The sequence below is a fragment of the Schistocerca americana genome, chromosome X, assembly GCF_021461395.2.
Source record: "Schistocerca americana isolate TAMUIC-IGC-003095 chromosome X, iqSchAmer2.1, whole genome shotgun sequence".
Classification (NCBI taxonomy): domain Eukaryota; kingdom Metazoa; phylum Arthropoda; class Insecta; order Orthoptera; family Acrididae; genus Schistocerca; species Schistocerca americana.
The window spans coordinates 148,030,537-148,053,660 of record NC_060130.1 but is presented as its reverse complement, the minus strand read 5'-3'; the positions used below and the strand labels follow the sequence as shown (position 1 = coordinate 148,053,660).

The window sequence follows — 23,124 nt, the reverse complement described above, 5'->3', positions numbered from 1 at the left end:
AATGTCATATGGTATAATATTTTGGGGTAACTCTTCAAGTCAAACAAATTTTTCGGAGTCCAAAAGCGTGTAATACATATTATTTGTGGAGTAAATTCACGGACGTCCAGCAGAAACCTCTTCAAGGAACTGGGTATACTAACTACTGCCTCTCAGTATATTTACTCCTTAATGAACTTTGTCCTAAATAATATATCTCTTTTTCCAACAAACAACTCAGTTCATACATATGATACCAGGAACAAAAATAATCTGCACAAGGACTTAAAAGCCCTTACTTTAGTTCAAAAAGGGGTTCACTACTCAGGAACACTCATCTTTAATAATTTGCCAGCAAACATAAAAAAATTTAGTTACAAATAAAGATCAGTTTAAAAGGAGCCTGAAAGACTTACAAGTGGCCAACTCCTGCTACTCCATTGACGAAATTACTAATAGAAACAAATGAGGTATATATTCATACTATTAGTACTGTTATTTCATCTTAAAAAAATTGACCTTTTCCACATCCACGAGGATCTCCTCAGCACGGATTTGTGGAACGAAAAACTAATCTAATCTGGGTTTTACGACGACACTATGAAAGCATTCAACAAAACTTGTTATGTGAACTTATAGTGGAAGACGTCAAGTCGTACATCAGTTACTTAAGAATGGATGAAGATACATTTCTGTATGTGCTCAGTGAGGTGTATCCTCATATCGCAAAGCACAATATTCGGTTAAGAACTGCTACATCTTCAGAAGACAGGCTCACTGTAACACTCCGATTCCTTGTTACAGGAGAGGGTTATGTTATGTTAGGTTAGGTTAGGTCAGGTCTCCAATCTTCTTAATCTGTTTTGGTATTCAGGGTGCCACACGTTGTAAAGTGCCTCATCAGCTTCATACATCTCTATTAACTTTGTAGTTGTCGGCACACCAACTGTATTTACTGGCAATGTTTATAAAAACACTACAGACGACAGAACGCTGCAGCGATGCTAGCGCTCCATGTGGTAACATGTCACATTGCAGTGAACAGAAGACAAGCGACTTCTTTGATCAAATCTACAGCGAGGCCCTAGATTTGATCAAATATTGGACGACATTTGACCAAGTTCCTATTACACCATCAAATATCTTTGACAAAGATTTTTGACAAAGATATTTGACAAAGAAATTTGATAGCGTAATACCGGCCTTAGCATGGGATAATGCTGCAACCTGATTTGCTGTTTGTGATACCAGCCAATCAGAAAAATGCAGGCTCGCGCCAATCTATGCTGGCAACAAAGCCTTTGGTGTAATCAGGGTAGGTCGGGGCTGAGGGTTCGAACTAGTAACATGTCATTGAAAGCAGCTCCGACGAAAGTACTGTAAAATCGCGGAAAAATGCTAATTACGAGTTCGCGAAGTAGTATAAAGTGTTTAAGTGAACGGTATAGTGGAAGTCATGTGGAATTTCGGACGGAATATCAAAATTATTGCTTTTGACTGTTAATTAAAACCGCGTGGCGTGTTGTGCGATCTAAGACTGGAACAGGTATTACGTGTAGAGCTGAGCGCACAACATTTGAGCGAGCATTTTCATAACTAAACGATCCAGTGAACTCTATTAACTTCGGTAACAGGTATAATACCATAAACTGGCTACGTGTGTGATTGTGGTGTGCGTGGGAAATTTACATTGTGTAGTCACTTAGTACGGACTTGGCAGTATTAACTGTGATCTTTATCGTAAAAATACACCTGAAAATTTACATTGCCAAGTTAAAACTTTTATTTCAGTAGCTGGTTACATCCCGTTTACCGGACAATTCTATGTATGTTGCGACCTGCAGTACACAGTAGTGGTCTAGTATTTTCTACTACAGCTTTTAGCTAGACAAATGAACAATGGCGGACACCTGCAGGGCGGTAAAAATAAACGTGCCGCGCCGCACATGGTGCATCGGAACGGGAAACTATAAAGCTGTAGGTACCGAATTCGTGATCGAGAGGAACGGTCAATAAGCAGCTTTATAACAGTGACTGTAGGTGCGAGTCAGATATTGCTGTGAAGACGAACATACGTTTTTAGATGCAACGAGGAGAGAACCTGTGGAATGGAGATTTTATAGCGAACTGGATGTTACGGGACTTAAGGTGCAGCGTAGCAGTGGTCTGCTGAGCAACAGATGACACAGTAAGCGGACAGCAAGGCGCAGCAGCTTCCATCGCAGTGGCAGCGCATGGGGGCCCTGAATCTGCTACACTGTGGGAAGAAAGGCAGATTGCTGTTTCCAACACGCTGCGACGACGCCGGAAGAAGAAATATGAGCTAAGTTTATATAGTGTATTATTTGCATGTGTAAACAGACTTGCTAATATGGATGGGAATGATAATTCTGTGGTTGAGAGAGAGGGCGATGTAAGTCAGTTTGATGTGAGTGCTAGTCAGGCAAGTACTCCTGAACAAAAGCAAGTAGGGGATACCGTTAATCTTGGAGGTATTAAGTAACGATGTGCCTCAGATATCTCCAGTTGTAAAGGTGGAAGTGGAACATAATGTTATGACCAATTCTGGTATTGGTGACAGTTTAAATCTTGCCGATAGTCAGTTGAATGATTTCAGTATTAATAATTTGTTTGATGTCAGTAGTGTTAATGTGAGTGAGGAGGCTGACAGAACAGATACCAAACTTGGTTTTGTGCCTGTACAATTAGCTGAACAAAAAATTGTACAACAGGAAAACAAATCAGTAAATTTACAAGATATGTTTGCAGCTTTAATGACGAATATGAATCAGAATGTTGGGAAGTTAGATCAGAGAGTTGAACAACAGTCTGGTATTATTATCAAGCTAGCTAATGATCTGAAACAGTTTAAGACTGAAATTAATGAGAAAATAGAACAACAGGCTGCTGAGCTTAAGAAGATGTGGAGGACGGATTTGCAGGTGTTTGATACGCATGTAAATAAGAGGATTTCTGATGCAGAAAGTAAGTGTAAAAAATCTTCAGAAAATGTAAAAAGTGAATTAACAGAGCTGGTTAGCAAGGTTGCTATTGGAAGCAAACAGAATATAGATCAGATAAGAAAAGAAGTAGGTCAAGTCAAGTCAAATCTGACATCAGTAGAATCAATGTGTGAAACTGCACATGGAAATTCAAATAGAAAAATTGATTCTGTGAATGAAAATTTTTTGGGCAGTGTTAAAGTTGTGTCTGAACGAGTGAATGCGGGTATGAGTGGTGTAGAACAAATTACTAACAAAACTGAACAAATAACCATTAAATTAAATGAACATGACAGTAGACTAAACAAAGTGGAACGTAATATTAGACTGGGTGCTAACGGTGTGAACTGTAGTATGGTGACGGAAACTGCTGAAGTGTCTTATATTACAAACAGACAGTTTCTTCGTTTTGATCCAGCTAGAAATGTTCATCCGAAAGAGTTCTGGAACGATTTTGAAAATGTTTTGCCTAGTTTGTGGAGTGACCGACAGAAGATTGGTTTCGTAACATCGAAGTTTTTGGGTGAGGCTAGGATATGGGGAACGACAGCAACGGAACAATATGAGACGTTAGAGCAGTTTAAAGAAGCGTTTTTCAAAGAATATTGGGGCAAGCAAAAACAAATAGAATTGCAAAACAGTTTCTGGGCTGGGGAAAAGTTCAATCCCCGGAAAGAGAATGTAAAAAGATTTGCTTTAAGATGGGTGACTAATTTGTCATATTTGACGAACAAATTAGAGCTTCAGCAAATACTTATGGGGTTAGATGGAAAGTTGCCTCTAAGCTGGAGAAATACAATAGCTGCTGCTCCTAGGGACAATGTTGATAAGTTTATTAGCTATTTGGAAAGGGTGGAGATGCTTATGCAGGAAGAGGAGCAGACAAATCGTAGTTTTAGGTCTCAGAATACAGTTGAGAGAGGTCAGAACGTTAATGTGAAGAGAATGGGTGAGTCACATAATAGCCAAGGAAGGAGAGGAAGGGGTTGGCGCTATGCTCCAGTTCCAAGGACAATTGATAATGATCATGGGCATGCTTACAGATCGCGATCGCCAATTCATGATGACAATGATTTTCAGGAGAGAGATCAGGTAGGGGTGCGAGGCAGAAAAGAAGCAGAATCACAGGGCACAGGAAACTAGATCCCGTCTGTGAAGGGGCTGGCATTTGCAGAACGGGTAGCAGTAATTTGAATCCGCTGGCCATACCTTTTGTATACAATAAGAACAAAGTAACTGAACTCCAAATTATTTGACAATAGTGATACAAATGAAAGTAGTAAAGCGAAGGATGATAGAGTAGGCATGCTACAAGGTGGCTATGTAGATGGGAGCAGGTAAAAGGAGCACTGTACTGCAGGTTGTTTGGTGGGAAAAGATGTTGAAAGTGATGTAAAATCTTGCAGTGACGGAGAAGTGTACAGTAGAGTGAATGAGGAATCTTGCCAGGGAGAAGGAGGAGATACGAATATACAGGGATTGCTGGAGCTAGATGAGAAGTGGGTAGAAGAATTATTGATGACAGTAAATAGGGACTTAGAGGAAGCTATGGAAGCATTTCATGCCAGTGATGACCAGAAAGGGGGTCAGCCGAGTAAAAATAATGTAGAAGGAGAAAATGAGGTAGAAGAATTAGTGGATCAACTAATTACTGTAGAAAAGGGAGCTGCAGATTTGCAGAAGTGTTTTAATCTATCCATAGTGGATAGGCTAAAGAATGTAGGAAGGGAGAGTAGTGAAAGCAATCCTGTAGATATTTGTATAATCTCTGGCAGCAAGGAAGGTTCGAACGGCGTAAAATTGTACACAACTTGCTTGAGGAGGATGAAGTCACTGTAAAGGAAGAAAAGAAAGTTCGACCAGTAATCAATCTTTTAGTGCAAGGGGAAGAAGTACAGTGCCTAGCTGATAGTGGCAGTTATTTGTGTGCTGTTAGTGAGCAATGGTTAGATGCTTTGCCTAATAAAAGAGAGCTAGTAATTATGCCTGTCATGGGAATCCAGGTAAAGTGAAGAAGCATGTAAAGTATGAAGTGATGTTGCCTATCAGTATAAATGGTAACCAGTTGTATCATAACTTTCTAGTTATTGAGGGCTTAAGTATAGATATGTTAGTGGGAATTGATTTCTTAATGAAGTACAAGGGGAGGCTGGTCTTTAAAAATGACAGTATAAGCCTGGAAGTGAGTGGCAAAAACATTATAGTGCCTTTCTGTAAGAAAAGAAAGCTTACAAAGAGGGAAGGTGAGCAGATTTCGATTAGATATTGTGGGAAGAGAACAGATCTGGAAGGGTATAACGAATATGGGGAAGAAGTGGAGGTAGATCCTGATGAAATACTCTTAGTAGAGAATAAAATAGATGAGAAAGTTAGAGTAATGAGACAGGCGGATATAATTTGAAAAATAAAATGATGCATTTTGGTGATTTTGCAGTAGTGAGGTGTTGTCATGTTGTATATGAAGGTATACGTTTTGAAGTAGTAGTGAGAGACGTAACAGAGATGACTAATTATAGAGTATAATAAAAGGGCTCAGAGTAATGAGGAGGAAGGGCATAACTTGGTGTAGAAGGGAGTGTTATCCTGTTGGAAAATGGTAAAGGAATTGTGGAGTGTAGTTACAAAAGTTGATGTTTGAAAAGAAAAAAGGGTGTTAGTTAGCATTTGATTACTAATGGATAGCGAGTTAGATGATTTGCATGAAGATGCATGGTCATAATGGAAAATGTATCTATCCCAAAAATGACATGAAATTTACCAGAGGTGACTAATAAAATAAACCGATAGAGATGACAACCAAAATATTACTAATACTAATGCTACCAGGTGTGAAAGGTAAGAGTGAACGGGCGTATATAACGGATTTTGTAAATAGTTATATGAATTTGAATTTAATATCTTATGTGGTTTTGAAGTCATGCTCAAGCTTTGAATTTGGTGTATTATTTGCTGTTGTAAAAGACTTCTTAAAAAGTTTTTGAAGAAGAAATCATAAAGTTAAGCGTATTTATGGAACCTGGTAAAAGCTGTCATAAAGACTTTGCCGTAGTTGTCAAGTTTTGAGAAAAGATTTAGTGGATAGGGAATAATCAGAATTTAACCTAATTAAATGATTTCAGTGTATGCATTCAATAGCAACACATAATTTTGCTGAAGTAGTTAAACACTAAAAGAAAATTCAAATTTTGTTGCAGTATAAGAGTTAAATGTTCTGTTAATTTGCTTTGAATAGTTAAAATATAATTAATTAAAGAGTATAGCATAGGGAGAATAATTTATACTATGTGTTGAGACGGTTATGTATATTATTAGCCGTAGACGAAACTATGTTTTGTAGATAAAAACCCCTGTACAATAGGGACTGGCCTGAGAGAGGACCAATGTGCAGTGTTATGGACGCCAACCAACCAAGGTGTTGTGACATGCTAAGAGAAAAATCGTGAGATAGAGGACACTTATGCAGTGCAGCGTGTAAAGTAGAAGTGATTTCAAAATTACACCAGAACACCAATCAAAGTGCAGGTGGAGATTCAATGAAATATTGAGTTCATGTAAATAAGGGGAGGTAAAAGGCGAAAAATTTAATTATAACGGACAAGAACTATTTTACGTAAAGTCACAATTTGTGGAAAGTTTGGTTTTGAAGGAAAAAATTAATTAGTTCATTGAAAAGTTTTGTAAAAAATTAAAAAAAAAATCAGAAAGTTTTGTAAAATAGTAGACTTAGTTAGGCTAGTATGCCAAGTCCGAAGAAAGAATTCTGTAACTTAGATTAGTAATTTTCTAATTTCACATTTGTTTTGAGAGTAAGGACACAGTCGCGATGTAGCAAAATTATAAAAAGTTGTTTTCAACAATTTTAATAATTACAGGGGGTGTAAGGCGTAAAGCCTTCGCATCGCTCCTGTCACTTGTTAGGACGATATCGTTATAGGCATGAGTCATCGACAGATGTCACCAGCTGCCATGGACCTGAGTTACAGAGCGGCACGTAGTTGTACTAGTAGGCGGCAGAGGTCAGCAGTTGATGGACAGTGCTAGCAGTCGTAGTCAAAACAATGTTGTAAAGTTATGTTTGACTAATATTTAATGTATTTGCATCATTATAATTGTTTTATATGTCTAGTAATTAGCAGTGTGAGTGTTGTACAAGTGAAGAAGAACAGAAGTAAATGAAAATTGTTTTGTCTATCCACAAAATACCAGTTAAACTATACAGGGGATTTACTATAATTAAATGTGCAGTCACTTAATGGTACTAATGAATCGTGAGTAGAACACAAATTAATGGGTAATTTCAGAAGGAGTAATTTTATATTTGACACTTTTCTAAATTTATTTATTTAGCAATTGCCATAGCAAGAAATGTTTTACTATGACTGGACATTGAAGTAAAGCGCGGGTTAGCGTGGGATAATACTGCAACCTGATTTGCTGTTTGTGATACCAGCCAATCAGAAAAATGCAGGCTCGCGCCAAACTATGCTGGGAACAAAGCCTTTGGTGTGATCTAGGTAGGTCGGGGCTGAGGTATCGAACTAGTAACATGTCATTGAAAGAAGCTCCGACGAAAGTACTGTAAAATCGCGGAAAAATGCTAATTACGAGTTCGCGAAGTAGTATAAAGTGTTTAAGTGAACGGTATAGTGGAAGTCATGTGGAATTTCGGACGGAATATCAAAATTATTGCTTTTGACTGTTAATTAAAACCGCGTGGCGTGTTGTGCGATCTAAGACTGGAACAGGTATTACGTGTAGAGCCGAGCGTACGACATTTGAGCGAGCATTTTCATAACTAAACGATCCATTGAACTCTATTAACTTCGGTAACAGGTGTAAATACCATAAACTGGCTACGTGTGTGATTGTGGTGTGCTTGGGAAATTTACTTTGTATAGTCACTTAGTACAGACTTGGCAGTATTAACTGTGATCTTTATCGTAAAAATACACCTGAAAATTTACATTGCCAAGTTAAAGCTTTTATTTCAGTAGCTGGTTACATCCCGTTTACCGGACAATTCTATGTATGTTGCGACCTGCAGTACACAGTAGTGGTCTAGTATTTTCTACTACAGCTTTTAGCTAGACATTTGAACAATGCTGGACACTGGCAGGGCGGTAAAAAGAAACGTGCCTCGCCGCAGTTGGAATGAAAAAATTTAATAATCGAGTTCTATCCAAATCCATAAGAAAGTTTTAAACAGAAAAATTTGATAAGGAATTAAAAATCAAATAATTTCATGAGTATTCGTGGTTGACAAATTACCCAATAAACCAAAATATCTTCAATGTGGAATAGTAAATTTATATACAGGCGATAATGCTGGTACTCAATGGATTTACTATTATAAGTTGGACAATACGAAATTTGTTTGTGATTCGTTTGGTGGTAATATAACAGAAGATCTGGAAAATTAATCAGGAAAAAATGATATGTAATACCATTGAATGAATACATAACTTAAAAAAATTTATTAGCAGTCATTTATGTTTATATCTGTAAAACAGTTAGTAGATAATTATAATTGTAATGATATCATAAATTTAATAAGTGGTAATTTTGGGAAATAAACTGCATCAGTCTAAAGGTGGTATGAATGTCGAAAAAGTAACATAGAAAACATAAAAAATGAATTAGAAGCAAAAATTGATCCAAAAACGGAAAGTTCAATTAAACAACTTTATAAGGAATTACATAATATTTTTAAAAATCTCAACGATAAATTGATTTTAAAGGTAGAAGATTAGTAGATTTAAAAGATCCGATAAGTGATTCTGATGCAGTTACAAAACAATATTTAGAAAACGAGGTAGTGGCAGCTAAAACAGACTTTAGTCTGTGACTAAACAATCTTGCTACACAACCAGAATACACAAGAGTTCTAGCACAGCTCAGTAACTATGTAACTACAACACATTTTAATAAAAATACCAATCAACTTAATAAAACTACTATAACTGATTAGTTTAGAAAAAAGGAAATAGAGAAACCTTTTCTCAGTTTCCTTCTCAAAGGCAGATTTAGCACCAACTTAAGTCAGTTAAGTAATTTTTAGAGAAGACAGTGTGACACACAAAAACTAAAATTTTCATTTCTGTAGGGATGATAAAATATTGGAATATACATTTTAATACAATTTAAAAATCAAGAGAATTATTTTATTTGGGTTCAAACCAGATGGTGATTTGTCACCTACTGCTTTTAAAATGTTGAGGAATTGCAAACTTTATAACCAACTCAGTTGAAAAATCAATTGCTTGAAATTGAAATGAAAGATAAAATATTTATTACTGTAAGTCAATCACTTAAAACTGTACTTGTTTTATGTGAATTACTCATGGTTGGGGAACGTACTTAGAATCAAATGATGATGGAAGAATGGAACAATAAATTAATTTTTTGTATGTATAAATGGAAACCGTATCTAACATTTGAGATGCAAACAGTTTATACATAATCCTCACTGAGTAACAACTAAAAGTGGAAGAAAGGGCCAAAGCATTTGTTCAGTTTGTAAAAGTAAAAAGAGTATCTTCGATAAAAAGTATAGTAGGCAAAGGGGTGAACAAATGAGTTACACCTTCAACTATTTGTGAAGAAATTATTAAAATTTATATAAATCAATGAGAATAGGTTTTAAATGAAGAAATGTAATTTCTCTTGGCAGTGATGATTTATGGGAGGCTGATTCAGTCAAAATTTATTCACGTAGTTTGAAAGGAACATAAAAAATAAATAAAGGATATAAATGTTTATAAATTGCTATTGATGATTCTTAAAAATTTGCATGGGCTAATCCTTTTAAAGATAAAACGTAAAAATGTAGCTGATTCCTTTGAAAAAATATGAAGACCACACAGAAAGAAGGGGTTAGGTCCGTTTTATAGACTTTGCAGGAAAGCAATTTTAAAGTTTAAAATGTTACAGTTTCTTTGGTTATTGAAATATGCTTTTGTAATTTATACAGTACTCTCAATGACTTTTTCTTTAGGATGGGACAATGTATATATTTTTATCTGAATGACAATTTTTTAATTTCTTTGTATAATCCACTAATTAGATTGTAAAAGTCAGAATGTAATATGACATTGGGTGATACTTCACTATAAAACTTCCCTGCAACTCCTTTGACAAAAATTTATTTATCTTTGATTCTAGTCATTATTGTATAGAATGTTCATGACTAATCAGGTATTAGGAACAATATTGTTAATCAATATTCTGCTTTTATTTTCATTGGACTCATGTAAATTATAATGATTAATAAGCTCATGTCCCAACTTTTGTATCTTTAAATCAAATGGTATACAACTACCAACAATTACTCAATAAATGGTCACAACACACACATTAAAAATATAGTTAATAGGATGTAATTTCAGTTACCTGCATAAATCACAGTTTCTTAACCCACAGTCTTCATTTCTCACTTTTTACTTATTACAATCAAATAACACAAAATGTATTTGTAAATTCACTGCCAGAAAGGAATATTTCTATAGTACTCTTGGGCTCCTGTGTCACAGAACATCCTCAGATCTTGCAGATCATGGTACTTTTCCTTGGTGATAGGTAGCAGTCCTGAAACATTGGACATGCGACCTCCTATTAGCGTGGTATGTCAATAGGTTTGTTATAATAGAGCAGGACTTGCTATTTCACACACTGATATGATCTAGCTTCATTTAACTACTGTGACTAAAATCTTTACCAGCCTACCTTCATAACAGGCTGAAGGAAACAAAAACTCTCCTTCTGCAAGTTCTGGTTCCCCATTCATCCAGCAGGAGCAGAAAGAACTGATATGATCCAAAATCCGTTGTAAGTATCACGATCTATGATAAGCCTTGGATGGTGACGTTCTATCTTCATCTCAGTAAGAATTCGCGATGGGAATGAACATTTTGGTCAGTATCTTGGTTGCAAGAAATCACTCCAGTCACATATCACTGAGCCATCAACATCAGCAACCTTTAATTACGTCTGTCCAGTCCTTTGGGGCTCAGCTTTTGTTTTACGTCTGATGGGGCCCATGTCTTTGCCACTTTGCAGATATGAATGTCCACTTACTGAGAATGTCACATGAAGTGATTCAAATCGCTTCGCATGATGGACAGGATAATGGATGAACCCGAAAAGGGTGTAGTTTTTGCTTTGATCGTCACATGATTCAGAGAAGATTTCCAAATTTTCAACCTCAAGATCCAGAAACGAATTAACATAATGATGCAGAAAAGAAACTACTTCATTTGAACCTTTCTTCCCTATAGTCTCAGGATAAACATAAAACACTGTGTTACTGTCTGAGAGTGGATGTATGTTAAATATATATAGAGAAAGCTGTCACTTGTAATATACAATGTTGGTGCCGATGTTTGGTCATGCAAGGTTTCGTTGGACGTCCATACATATCGATTCTGTGTTTGTAAACTTTCTGCTTCACTGTCGAGGTTGTTTTTTACGGTGATAGAATACATCAGCTTTACGGCGGTGCAATTCCGATTCAGTCTTCTCTCTCTGAATATTACGAGTACTTTGAACGTCTGATCTTTCCTTTCCATTTATTGTATCTATGAGTTGTGCCTCTAGAGCTTTGAAAGTTACAGAAAACTTATCACACATACTGCATGTATCACTTCGAAGGAGAGCAAATGAGATATTAAATTTGTACTAAATATTTTACGATAAGTTTTGAATGATACGGAACACGTAGAATGTGTCTCTTGAAACATCTTGAACATCTTCTTGATTGCGAGTTCTTCAGGCAAATACAGTATCTGTGTGTCATTTGTGCTGTAATGACTGGACTGTCCCTTAAATGACTTGATGTGAGCGCAGATGTTTTGCTCTATTTCTGTTGAAAGTTTATGTAATCGATTTCCGTGTTTCTCTCGTTTATTAGCTGGCGCCATGCCTTCATTTTTTAAGGATTTCCCGATAGTTTCTAATCTTTTCTTTGAAACACCGTGCAGTGATATAAAGGCCTTTTGACAAACAGACAATTCTGTCAGAGTATTGTCTCTCATTATTCTGACCTTATAATGAAATGATTAATCACGCAAAGTAGCTGTTGTCTCATCTCTGCGAGGCCTTCGGCGTTGTACATTGTCAACAGAAATAAGTTCTGTCAGGTGACAACTTTGCTCATTCCAGTCCTTCAGCAAATTGAAATTAGATATTAATGTAGACTTGTCTGCATCAGTTAGCAAATGAATACAATTCTTCTTGCAGTGACAATGCTCTCCTATTTCATGTGACATAGTTCTTAGCTTTTTAGATACTTCAGATTGTATACCATAGCTCTATCTTTTTCTAGACTTATCACTGCAGCTTGACTCTGGATATTCTATACCAATTGAAAAACCAATCTCAGTTGGGTTTTACACGAAATTCAATTCTATCTATCACACCAGAAAGCGTTGAAGCGGTTGTCAAGTCTGCTCTGTGTTAGCACAAATCACGGCACGAAATTCAGTTCCACCACAGCAAAAAGCCAAGAAGTTGATGTCAAATCTGTTCCGCGTTAGCTTCGACAACACATAAGAGAGATCAACAATGACATTGCATTTAACAATGTCAACAATGAGACTTCCATAAAAGCAGACAAAAAAATCATTACAGCTCAGAAATCATCACCTGCTGGACTTCATCCTTTCTATCCGTGTATTGGACGGACTTGACCTGTTTTCTCCTTTTAATCTGGCTACAACTCTGTGACTATGCCAATCACATTCATTTAAGTTCACCCAACTGAAAGTACATCTGATGATCTTCATAATGATACCAGTAACTCATTTTCATGAGATTTGGACTTAACCCCTTCATTCTGTGCAGTCTTCATATTTAAGTCCTGAAAACCGAGAAATTAACAAACTGATGACGGTTAAGACTTTTACAATCAGGAATTTCAAGACTTGATGAAAAAATATAATATTAATCTTTATTCAACTTTTAAGGAATTTACATTCAACAATAAAATAGAAGCCAATAGAAGTCAATGAAGATATTATAAACCGGCTATTGGTGTATCTAATGAAAAACCGAAATTTAAAAATGGTGATAAAATTAGAATAAATAAGCGTAAAGAATTTTTTGAGAAAGGATACATAGCCAATTGGTCAATGGAATTTAAATTGGGATATTATATGAAATAAAGAAAAATTATCTCTAGTTTTTATAAGAGAATTTCAAGACAGAATAAATTGGAATACAGTCTCACAACGCAAACTGACCAAAAATTTTGTAAGAGAATTTCAGGACCAATTAGATTGGTCTTTTATTTCAAAGGAAAAAAATATTATCTGAAAAATTTATAAGAGAATATAAGAATAAAGCAGACGGGATAACATATCATATGATCAAAAATTTTCTGAAGATTTTATAAGAGAATTTCAAGATTAATAAAACTGGGAGAATATGTCAATCTTTCGGACATTATCTGAAGGTTTCATAACCGAATTTAAAGATATAGTCATCTGTGACGGAATATCAACTGATCAAAAATATCCAAAGGTTTTATTAGAGAATCTGAAGATACAATTAACTGGGAAAGATAGTCGCCTCTTGTCCATCCATGGCAAGCTTCAGGTCATCTCTTACCTTTATTAAGGCAGAAATTTACCGCGATGTTTACGGAAACATGATCGTTATTCGTGTTGGAGGTTGATTCTGGCTAGGTAGTTTGCTATCTGGTCGTGGACTATATACATTCTAAGGCCTTGGACAGTGCACGGAAAGGGTAAATATGTCAGTAATCAGTGCGCACTGTGGCAACAGCCTTGTTAGGTAGTGGCTTAGCTAGTGCCTGTTTCCAGGCTTCAGGGAAAAAACATGTGTTTAAGGAGTGCATGAAAATCTCTATTACAGAGGGCAGTAGCGGATCAGTTATTTATAACGAGAAGCAAATCAACACACTCCGTTGCCACTGGCGTCGAATGAAACATGTGCTGTGTAGCGTTGGTTTGGGCTGACTGCAACTACATATTGAAACAACGGAACTGAAAATATGTGCTTAAACAGCGAATAAAGTGCGTCTGACGACCCTTACGAGAGACACACTGTTTCTGTATGCTTTTGTGTGTGTGTGTGTGTGTGTGTGTGTGTGTGTGTGGTTCAAATGGCTCTGAGCACTATGGGACTCAACTGCTGTGGTCATAAGTCCCCTAGAACTTAGAACTACTTAAACATAACTAACCTAAGGACAGCACACAACACCCAGCCATCACGAGGCAGAGAAAATCCCTGACCACGCCGGGAATCGAACCCGGGAACCCGGGCGTGGGAAGCGAGAACGCTACCGCACGACCACGAGATGTGTGTGTATGTGTGTGTGTGTGTGTGTGTGTGTGTGAGTAAATAGATAAATACTGAACTTAGAGCGAGTCAGGCTGTGACGTAGACAGCGATCTTGGAATTCATTGGTCCATGTCCTCTAGTATGTGACCAAAATCGAACCAATTCATTGATGAAAAGAACACTTTTGTATAATACCGGATGGTTATAATTAAAGTGTGGCTACTCACGGAAGTCTAGTGTGGGCTGTAATTGTCGTATGGCAGCGAAACTTGGTGATATGGTAATGTGTTAATGCAGAACCGATTTATGATGCAAGAAAATTAGTTCCAATTTTGGCCACCATATGCATCTCATCGACATGTTAGGTTCTCATATTGGGAAAAAAAATGTGTAAACGGCGGTTAATAATAAAATCAGCAGTATGCTTTTCTCACTTGTTTGACCTTTTCTGCCCACGTGCCATTCCTCATCCGTTACAAATACAAACATTTTCATATGTCTTTCTCGCAGCTTGCCCACAGACGGCAACTACAGCACTTTCTTCGGCTGCAAACGGGACGCCCGCAACTTATGGGACTTAACATCTCAGGTCATCAGTCCCCTACAACTTAGAACTACTTAAACCTAATTAACCTAAGGACATCACATACATCCATGACCGAGGCTGGATTCGAACCGGCGACCATAGCAGCAGTGCGGTTGCGGACTAAAGCGCCTAGAACCGCTCGGTCACCGTGGCCGGCTGTCAGCTCTTATGTTGAGGGCAAACACACATCAGCGTGTCGGTTTTTCTGACTACAGGACCTAGTACTTCCCTGAATAACATCTATGAGGGACATTTTGCTGCCTGACATAGGCGGACAAGAGCATATTTTAACCAGAAAGCGTACAGTTTGCGACTTAAAACAGACATGACATTCGTTGTTAACGATGGTCTTTTTTATCACTTGACGATGGATTCTTATGAACTGAAGAGGGCTGAAAACTTTACCTAGCCACTCCAATTGTTACTCTTCGGCATTCTATAATCTATCGCATAGCATTTTATTTGTACCAGAAGATGCATCATTTTTGTGTGGATTTATGTGACCTGAAAAAATACAGCTACAGCGGACCACTGGACATTTCATTCAATTTTATTTTAATAATTTTAACACCTGTGTTTTAAAAAACTGTTCGCTGCGTGAATTATCAAGGAATTAGGGAAAGAGTTAAACTTATTCTAGACCAAGATCCGAATCTGAATCCTCAGTCTCTGTCCAGTCCAGAGTTATTTAAGGGTGACAGTTTTTGCACGTAAAACCCGAATGAGGTTCACTGTTTTTGCGCGTAAAATCCGAACGGTGCACATACAAATGCAGCAATTAGTTGAACATTAATTTTAGCCCATATTTTGCAAAAGAACTTAATGAATCGCACAATATGCCTGGACCCCAGCTCGGGTTCGTTGTTCAAACTCTGCCTAATATACTGTAGCTTAGGTACAGTATGACAGATGTTCGAATGGCTGTACAAATGGCTGTTGTTGTAACGGGGTAAAGCAGAAAATTTTTATGCAATGTTTGTCGCTCATATAGGAACCGAGTACTAAGACACCCCCTCTTCCCCCCCCCCCCCCCCCCCCCCCCCCGCCTCACCGCCTCAAACCGTGAGTTTGCGCCGACCTGTTCAGACATATTTGTTACAGTGCTTCCGACAATCCGGCACTGTTGTTGTGAAATGGTCTTAGCGTTTGACGACATGTGGAACTAAGCGTCTGAAGCCGCTACGTATCATCTGGTTATAACTCAAGTGCAATTACTCAACAGAGGTTTAGTGTGGCTGTCGTTTTCGCATGGCAGTTAAACTCGATAGATATTCTAAAGCGTTAATACGGAACTGATTTACACAGGAAAAAATTTGTTCCTATTTTGGTCAACAGGTGCAAATCTGGCGCTGTGAATGCTAGAAATGCGCATAGGAATATTTGTATGTGTAATGGATTAGGAACGAGAAACGGGCAGAAAAGGTCTGTATTTCAAATGCTCCCGGAAATGAAATCCGTCGTTCTGGTGACACAGATTGGCCCACCGCTGCGACCGCGTGCCGCGCGAGGATAACACAACGCCGTAGCAATGCTGACGCTGTCGGTATTTGTACCATCACTCGTTATGCGGCGCCACTCACCGGCGGCGGGTCGCCGTGCGCCGAGCAGTGCAGGGCGGCGCCCGTCGAGTTGGAGAAGTGTGCGCGATGCGGCGGCTCCTGCAGGAAGACCGGGCCCTGCCGGCACAGGCAGAGGCGCAGCCGCTGGCACCCTGCAACAGCACGCAAAGACGCCGGCCGCGGTCACTACACGTGCGTCACTTATCTACGAGGGGCGTTCAATAAGCAATCAAACACATTTTTCTCTCACCCAGTTTCCGTTTGAAAAATGCTGAGTTTGTTGTGCGACATTGTGGAATATTCCCGCTTCAACCCCTATAGTTTCATGAAGTTCCTATATGTGGAGGCGCTAAACGTAGTCTTCATAATGACGTCTGTAAGGGACAGGTATTCCAGGCAGAGAGCTGTTGATGTGTCGACGGAAGTGCCGACACAGTGTTATTTTGAGGGGGCCGATATGCACGCTATAAGCTCACGCAGAATCTCGTGACGTCTGAAACAGGACGCTAAATGAATGCTATAAAGAAAAGTACGTTGCTTTGGGAATACTTAACTTTAATCCATCCTTGTTGTATACATCGTTCTTGTTGAGACATGCTTTAGACGATAATTATCAATTGCTATGTAAGGCTAATGGCGCCTTGCTAGGTCGTAGCCATGGACTTAGCTGAAGGTTATTCTAACTATCTGCTCGGATAATGAGCGATTCTTCGTCAGTGTAGTCGCTAGCAATGTCGTCCGTACAACTGGGGCGAGTGCTAGTCCGTATCTCGAGACCTGCCTTGTGGTGGCGCTCGGTCTGCGATCACACAGTGGCAACACGCGGGTCCAACATGTACTAATGGACCGCGGCCGATTTAAAACTACCACCTAGCAAGTGTGGTGTCTGGCGGCGACACCACAGCTGTCACTGACATTCTTTCGGCAGAAAATCAGAGCATCTCAGATATTTCTCGGCGCTTGCAGGATGTCCACGGGTACCTGGCAGTGAACAAAAGCACAATGACTCGTCGGGCGAGGCTTCTGTCATCATCGCAACAAGCTGGCGCAGTCCTGTCCCATCTCTCACGTTACAGCTGGTCGTACGCAACTGTGACTTCTGCAATGCTGGAACGTACGGATGCCCTCATTCGAGGTGATGACCAACAACACCTCGCTGAACAACTGGATGACTCTGTTGGCAATGCTGACACACAAAATTTCACTGAATTGTTCTTCCTCATCGACCCCAGAACCCATATCTCATACCATCTGACTGCTATCTGATTGGCCCAATGAGGAAACAGTACGCTGATAATGGGGAGCTTATTGATGTAGCAAGACGTTGGTTCTGACGTCGATCGCTGGAGTAGTACTATGTGATTATACAGCCTTCTCAGTAACGTGGTGTAAGGCCATTGCACTGAGCGGAGATTATGTTAAAAAAAATAGGGTATTGAGCAAGGTTTAATATGGTATTTAGGAATCCTGAACAAAATCAACCTGCTCTCAGTAAAAAAAAGTGTTGCATTACTTGCTGAACACCCCTTGTAAATCTGTACGCAGCATGCCATCTTTACCTAGCGAAATGTCGCAGTGGTTAGCACACAGTACTCGCATTGGGGAGGACGATGGTTCAAACCCGCGTCCGGTCATCCAGATTTACGTTTTCCGTGTTTTTCCTAAATCATTCCAGGCAAATTCTGGAATGGTTCCTTTGAAAGGGCATTTCCTTGCTCATTCTTCCCCAATCCGAAGGAACCGATGAACTCGCTGTTAGTTCCCCTCCCCCAAACGAACCAACCAACCAACCAACCAACCATGCCTTCTTACAGTGTATAGTGAAGGGCACTACTTGTATCAATACTAGCCTTAAATACTAGAATATCCCGAACTGCTATATTCTGGGATCTTTCTGGGGTGTTTCATTGTGTAGATCATGTTCCTCTCTTACAAGTTAACATTCCTAAGTATAGATAAACGACGCTGATAAAAATGTGTGTGAATTCCTAAGGGGCCAAACTGCTGAGGCCATCGGTCTCTAGGCTTACACACTACTTAAACTAACTTATGCTAAGAACTACACACACACACACACAAACACATGCCCGAGGGAGGACTCGAACCTCCGGCGGGGGGTGCCGCGCAGTCCATGACATGACGACCCATATCGCGCGGCTGCTGATAAAATTTTGCATGTGTGTAGAAAGGGCAAACTAATGCAATTCGTACTTTTTCCTTTGTGCCCAACTTCATTTGTAGGCAGTAAAACAAACCTCAAAAGAGAATTTGACATTCCAGGTTCAAAAAATCGTTTTGAACATTGTACCCAAGGATAAGAAACTTATACATTAGGATCCTACGGCTCAACAGCTCAGGTGCAGCCATTGGACGTATGCGACTTTCAGTGTTGGAAGAACTTTGTGAGATGATTTTCAGATCTAGTTCTTTTCAATGGTTATGATGTCAATCTCCACTTGAGAAACAATTTAATGAAGCTGAAGTCACTACTACATAATCAACTCTCCTTGTCAAGACTTACCAGTAAATTGAAATATGACTCATACAAATGAGGATATTCAGAGGGTCACACGTGACAATTTCAAATCCTACTGAATTTTGTTTTATAGTGTATTCTCCGTCGTGAATATTATGTGTAGAAATGTCATTCATTTTATTTTCACAGTGTAATAAAATGTTATGTTTTAAGCATTTCTTTACAAGTTAGCACAATTTTGACCGTTTTGTACATAATAATGAGTTACTTTCTATTTTCGATTAAAAACGTACAAATATGTAAAATGATAAACTAAAAGAATTTTAATCATAAAATTACAATGTAAAATGTAAAACAAATACAAGCAAAGTACACACTTAAATTAATAGTAGTGAATGTTTATATGTTTTAATTATATACATTGACAGTATGGTGATAGCTCTCTTTTCAGAAATGGTATTTCAGAAGCCAACACTATGGCACCTGGATGTATGTGGCTTGAAAGCTTCTTTAATTTATGTTGTAACAAAAATTTTTATTTTTTACAGTTAACCAACGATGGGATTTTTGCGAAATTTCAAATTATTTGCAAAAGCTGATCACACAGTTTTCCAGTTCCTCAGTTACATATCAACATATATATAGTTTAAATACATCTAAATCTAAAAAGCCAAATTAGCCATTAAAATCGAAATTGGGCACAAACAAAAAATATGTATTGCATTATTTTGCCCCCTCCTAACACCTGCCAAGTTTCATGAAAATCGTTTATTTACACATGGGACGGTTCCCTTTGTTAGAATAGCTTATATTTTATGGAATAAATGGCCTTTCTCATAACTTGTTTGAATCACAATTAATAAAAACAGTGCAAAATTAATTCAACAACTGCACGAAGGAGAGAAAATTTTAGTGCCTAGGGTGAATTCAATAAAGGAGTCCCCATAGGATTCAATTTTGCATCCAATCCTATTCCTTGTATGTGTACCTGACCTTCCACTTCACATTCATCAAGCAGCATTGGTACTTTTTTGCAGACAATACTAGTTTTATGCTCAATCCCATGAGAGAGAGAGAACAGATAGTTAATCACGTTTTCCAAGGTATTACTCAGTCTGCCTCTGAAAACAGACTCTCTCGAAATCTTCAGAAAACAGTCACACTATGTTCTGTTCTATACAACGAAAACAGTCATACCAACAGTTGAGTTACCACATGAGCACAAGCCTGTAAACAGGGCAGAATTTTCCAAACCCTTGGGTGTACACACTGAGTTGGAGGCAGCACATTGCTGAGCTGCTCGACCTGTGGTATCGATAGCTACGATGCCACGGCGTAGGTACAAGTTCTTACGTTGGCACTACGAGAGCGGAAGATCTTCGCTATGACAGCGCCCTCTAGCCGGCGCTGTGCAGCTCTACGAGTGCCGCTCCAGATTCAGCCCATTTGGTCACGAGCAGACGACTTAGCAAGATTGTTTCTATTGGATAGTGGGTAAGCAAATACAGATTTTGCCTTTGTAACTTCTAGTCGATGTTAGCTTTGGTTGATGTACGGCTTCACACCTACGTGCTCATCTCAGTCAAAGTTAAGTAACAATTTATGTATTCATATTCTTCCTATAGTAAAGGTGCTTTAAATTTACACGCAGTACCGAAGTACTTCACCATTTCCTGTTCCTACTCGCGTCCTTCACTCTCGTCCTATTTTGCAGAGGCAGTTCACAGGAGCAGATCCACGCACCGCCTATCCAGGAGGGATACAAAAGAGTGCGACGAGTCTGTTTTGCTCGGTACTGCTTTCTTTTCGTGCTAGCCCAGTGTGACTGCGTGTACGAGTGCTTCCACCCTTCGCTCTGAGACTTTCATTTGTATCAACCATGGCTTCGCCACAGGAGCGGGCTTCGCTGTCCTATCTTGCATGTTTTCGGGCTCAGCAGATGACGCAGCTGCTTGCTGCTGTAAATGGACTGGTCACACTACAAACTGCACCTACTTTGGCGCCTCCGACGTCTCCACGTGCAAGACCGCCGACGACACCTCCGGCGCCACGATTTCGTGCCTTCAATCCTGACGTTGAACGCTGGCCTGAATACATCGTCCAGCTCGAGGCACACTTCGCAGCATCCAACATACCAGGTACAGAGCGGCTTGCCTTTTTATTGCCAACGCGGGTGTTGTGTTATACTGTGTGATCGTAAAATTTTCCCACCACCCGTCCAGAAACTAAACCTTACGACGAAGTGATTGATGCTTCGAACTCCCACTTCCGTGTCACTGTAAATGTGGTAGCTGCACGCTACAAATTCTTTCGTCTCCGGCGTGGTCCTACTCAATTAAATACACTCCTGGAAATGGAAAAAAGAACACATTGACACCGGTGTGTCAGACCCACCATACTTGCTCCGGACACTGCGAGAGGGCTGTACAAGCAATGATCACACGCACGGCACAGCGGACACACCAGGAACCGCGGTGTTGGCCGTCGAATGGCGCTAGCTGCGCAGCATTTGTGCACCGCCGCCGTCAGTGTCAGCCAGTTTGCCGTGGCATACGGAGCTCCATCGCAGTCTTTAACACTGGTAGCATGCCGCGACAGCGTGGACGTGAACCGTATGTGTAGTTGACGGACTTTGAGCGAGGGCGTATAGTGGGCATGCGGGAGGCCGGGTGGACGTACCGCCGAATTGCTCAACACATGGGGCGTGAGGTCTCCACAGTACATCGATGTTGTCGCCAGTGGTCGGTGGAAGGTGCACGTGCCCGTCGACCTGGGGCCGGACCGCAGCGACGCACGGATGCACGCCAAGACCGTAGGATCCTACGCAGTGCCGTAGGGGACCGCACCGCCACTTCCCAGCAAATTAGGGACACTGTTGCTCCTGGGGTATCGGCGAGGACCATTCGCAACCGTCTCCATGAAGCTGGGCTACGGTCCCGCACACCGTTAGGCCGTCTTCCGCTCACGCCCCAACATCGTGCAGCCCGCCTCCAGTGGTGTCGCGACAGGCGTGAATGGAGGGACGAATGGAGACGTGTCGTCTTCAGCGATGAGAGTCGCTTCTGCCTTGGTGCCAATGATGGTCGTATGCGTGTTTGGCGCCGTGCAGGTGAGCGCCACAATCAGGACTGCATACGACCGAGGCACACAGGGCCAACACCCGGCATCATGGTGTGGGGAGCGATCTCCTACACTGGCCGTACACCACTGGTGATCGTCGAGGGGACACTGAATAGTGCACGGTACATCCAAACCGTCATCGAACCCATCGTTCTACCATTCCTAGACCGGCAAGGGAACTTGCTGTTCCAACAGGACAATGCACGTCCGCATGTATCCCGTGCCACCCAACGTGCTCTAGAAGGTGTAAGTCAACTACCCTGGCCAGCAAGATCTCCGGATCTGTCCCCCGTTGAGCATGTTTGGGACTGGATGAAGCGTCGTCTCACACGGTCTGCACGTCCAGCACGAACGCTGGTCCAACTGAGGCGCCAGGTGGAAATGGCATGGCAAGCCGTTCCACAGGACTACATCCAGCATCTCTACGATCGTCTCCATGGGAGAATAGCAGCCTGCATTGCTGCGAAAGGTGGATATACACTGTACTAGTGCCGACATTGTGCATGTTCTGTTGCCTGTGTCTATGTGCCTGTGGTTCTGTCAATGTGAGTGTGATCATGTGATGTATCTGACCCCAGGAATGTGTCAATAAAGTTTCCCCTTCCTGGGACAATGAATTCACGGTGTTCTTATTTCAATTTCCAGGAGTGTGTATCAGGGTTAGCGGACCTTCAGGGACTAACGTCTGATTGTGACTTTAATTGCTTACGTGGACGCTCATAGGCGGATATAATGAGAGACGCTACTGCGCAGAATGTGGCGGATCACCACATCCACGAGAAAATCATAAAATTTTGAAACCCGTCTTTGCAGGAAGTAGTGGACTTGCTAGAGAGAGAAGATACGTTAGATATGGCTACTTCAGCGTTCGACGTGACCCCGCGTGTGTGTACTGTTAGCGCGACACAACACGTGCCCTCCCGCCTGGCCCCGGCACAGCACGCCACGCCGCGCCACTCGTGCACAAGTAAACAAGTTTCCAACCAGGCACCCACTAAGAAACTGAAATCTTGTCCAAACTTTTTTCGTGCCCACCCACGAGACAGTTACCCACCCCGTCAAGCGCAGTGTTATTTTATAATAAGAAAGGACATGTGCAAGCTG

The 23,124-nt window shown here is 40.2% G+C and overlaps 1 protein-coding gene across 1 annotated transcript in view; it reads right to left on the bottom strand.

Annotated features, from left to right (window-relative positions):
* The window catches only part of LOC124555871 (Down syndrome cell adhesion molecule-like protein Dscam2), a 606,714-nt gene that overhangs the window by 188,722 nt on the left and 394,868 nt on the right, over positions 1 to 23,124 (bottom strand). Inside the window, exon 3 of the mRNA XM_047129934.1 lies at positions 16,446 to 16,576. Within this exon, the coding sequence (XP_046985890.1) occupies positions 16,446 to 16,576 (131 nt within the window). The remainder of the gene's footprint in view (positions 1 to 16,445; positions 16,577 to 23,124) is intronic.